This window comes from Penaeus monodon, chromosome 24, assembly GCF_015228065.2.
Source record: "Penaeus monodon isolate SGIC_2016 chromosome 24, NSTDA_Pmon_1, whole genome shotgun sequence".
Lineage (NCBI taxonomy): Eukaryota > Metazoa > Arthropoda > Malacostraca > Decapoda > Penaeidae > Penaeus > Penaeus monodon.
In genome coordinates, this window is record NC_051409.1 from 11,727,520 (window position 1) to 11,728,066 (window position 547).

Genomic DNA, 547 nt, shown 5'->3' on the forward strand with positions numbered 1-547 from the left:
ACAGTATGTGTTATTAAAATGTGGGTTTTTGTCCTTAGAGTTTTGCAGCAATGTTTGAATATGAAAAATACAAAGTGCCAATATGTGCTGTTCTCAGTGATTCCTGTTACAATTTTAGATATTCTTTATACATTTGTATGACAAGTTTGGAATACATCCAATTAATTTATGACATTTTCTGATTTTAAAGTGATCTAAAAAAAATCCAGGTGGCATTGGTCTTAAAAGTAGCAGCTATCTAAATAAATGAATAATGATGATGGTTTGCATTTTTAGATTTCTTTATTGTGCTTCATATTTATCTCTGTATTATTTTCATCTTGCAGAACGATTTAGCAAGGATGGGCTATTGGCTTACCTAATGTCAGATGAGAATGCACCAGTATTCTTGGATCGTCTGGATATCTACCAGGACATGGACCAGCCACTCTCCCATTATTACATCAACTCATCCCACAACACATACCTTTCTGGCAGGCAGTTTGGAGGTAAATCCACTGCCGAGATGTACAGACAGACACTGCTGGCTGGATGCAGGTGAGGAAAA

At 36.0% G+C, this 547-nt stretch overlaps 1 protein-coding gene across 1 annotated transcript in view; it reads left to right on the forward strand.

Annotated features, from left to right (window-relative positions):
* Positions 1-547, forward strand: part of LOC119588855 (1-phosphatidylinositol 4,5-bisphosphate phosphodiesterase-like) — a gene marked incomplete in the record, with an annotated part of 69,524 nt that overhangs the window by 45,249 nt on the left and 23,728 nt on the right. Inside the window, 1 exon segment of the mRNA XM_037937493.1 lies at positions 327-537. Within this exon segment, the coding sequence (XP_037793421.1) occupies positions 327-537 (211 nt within the window).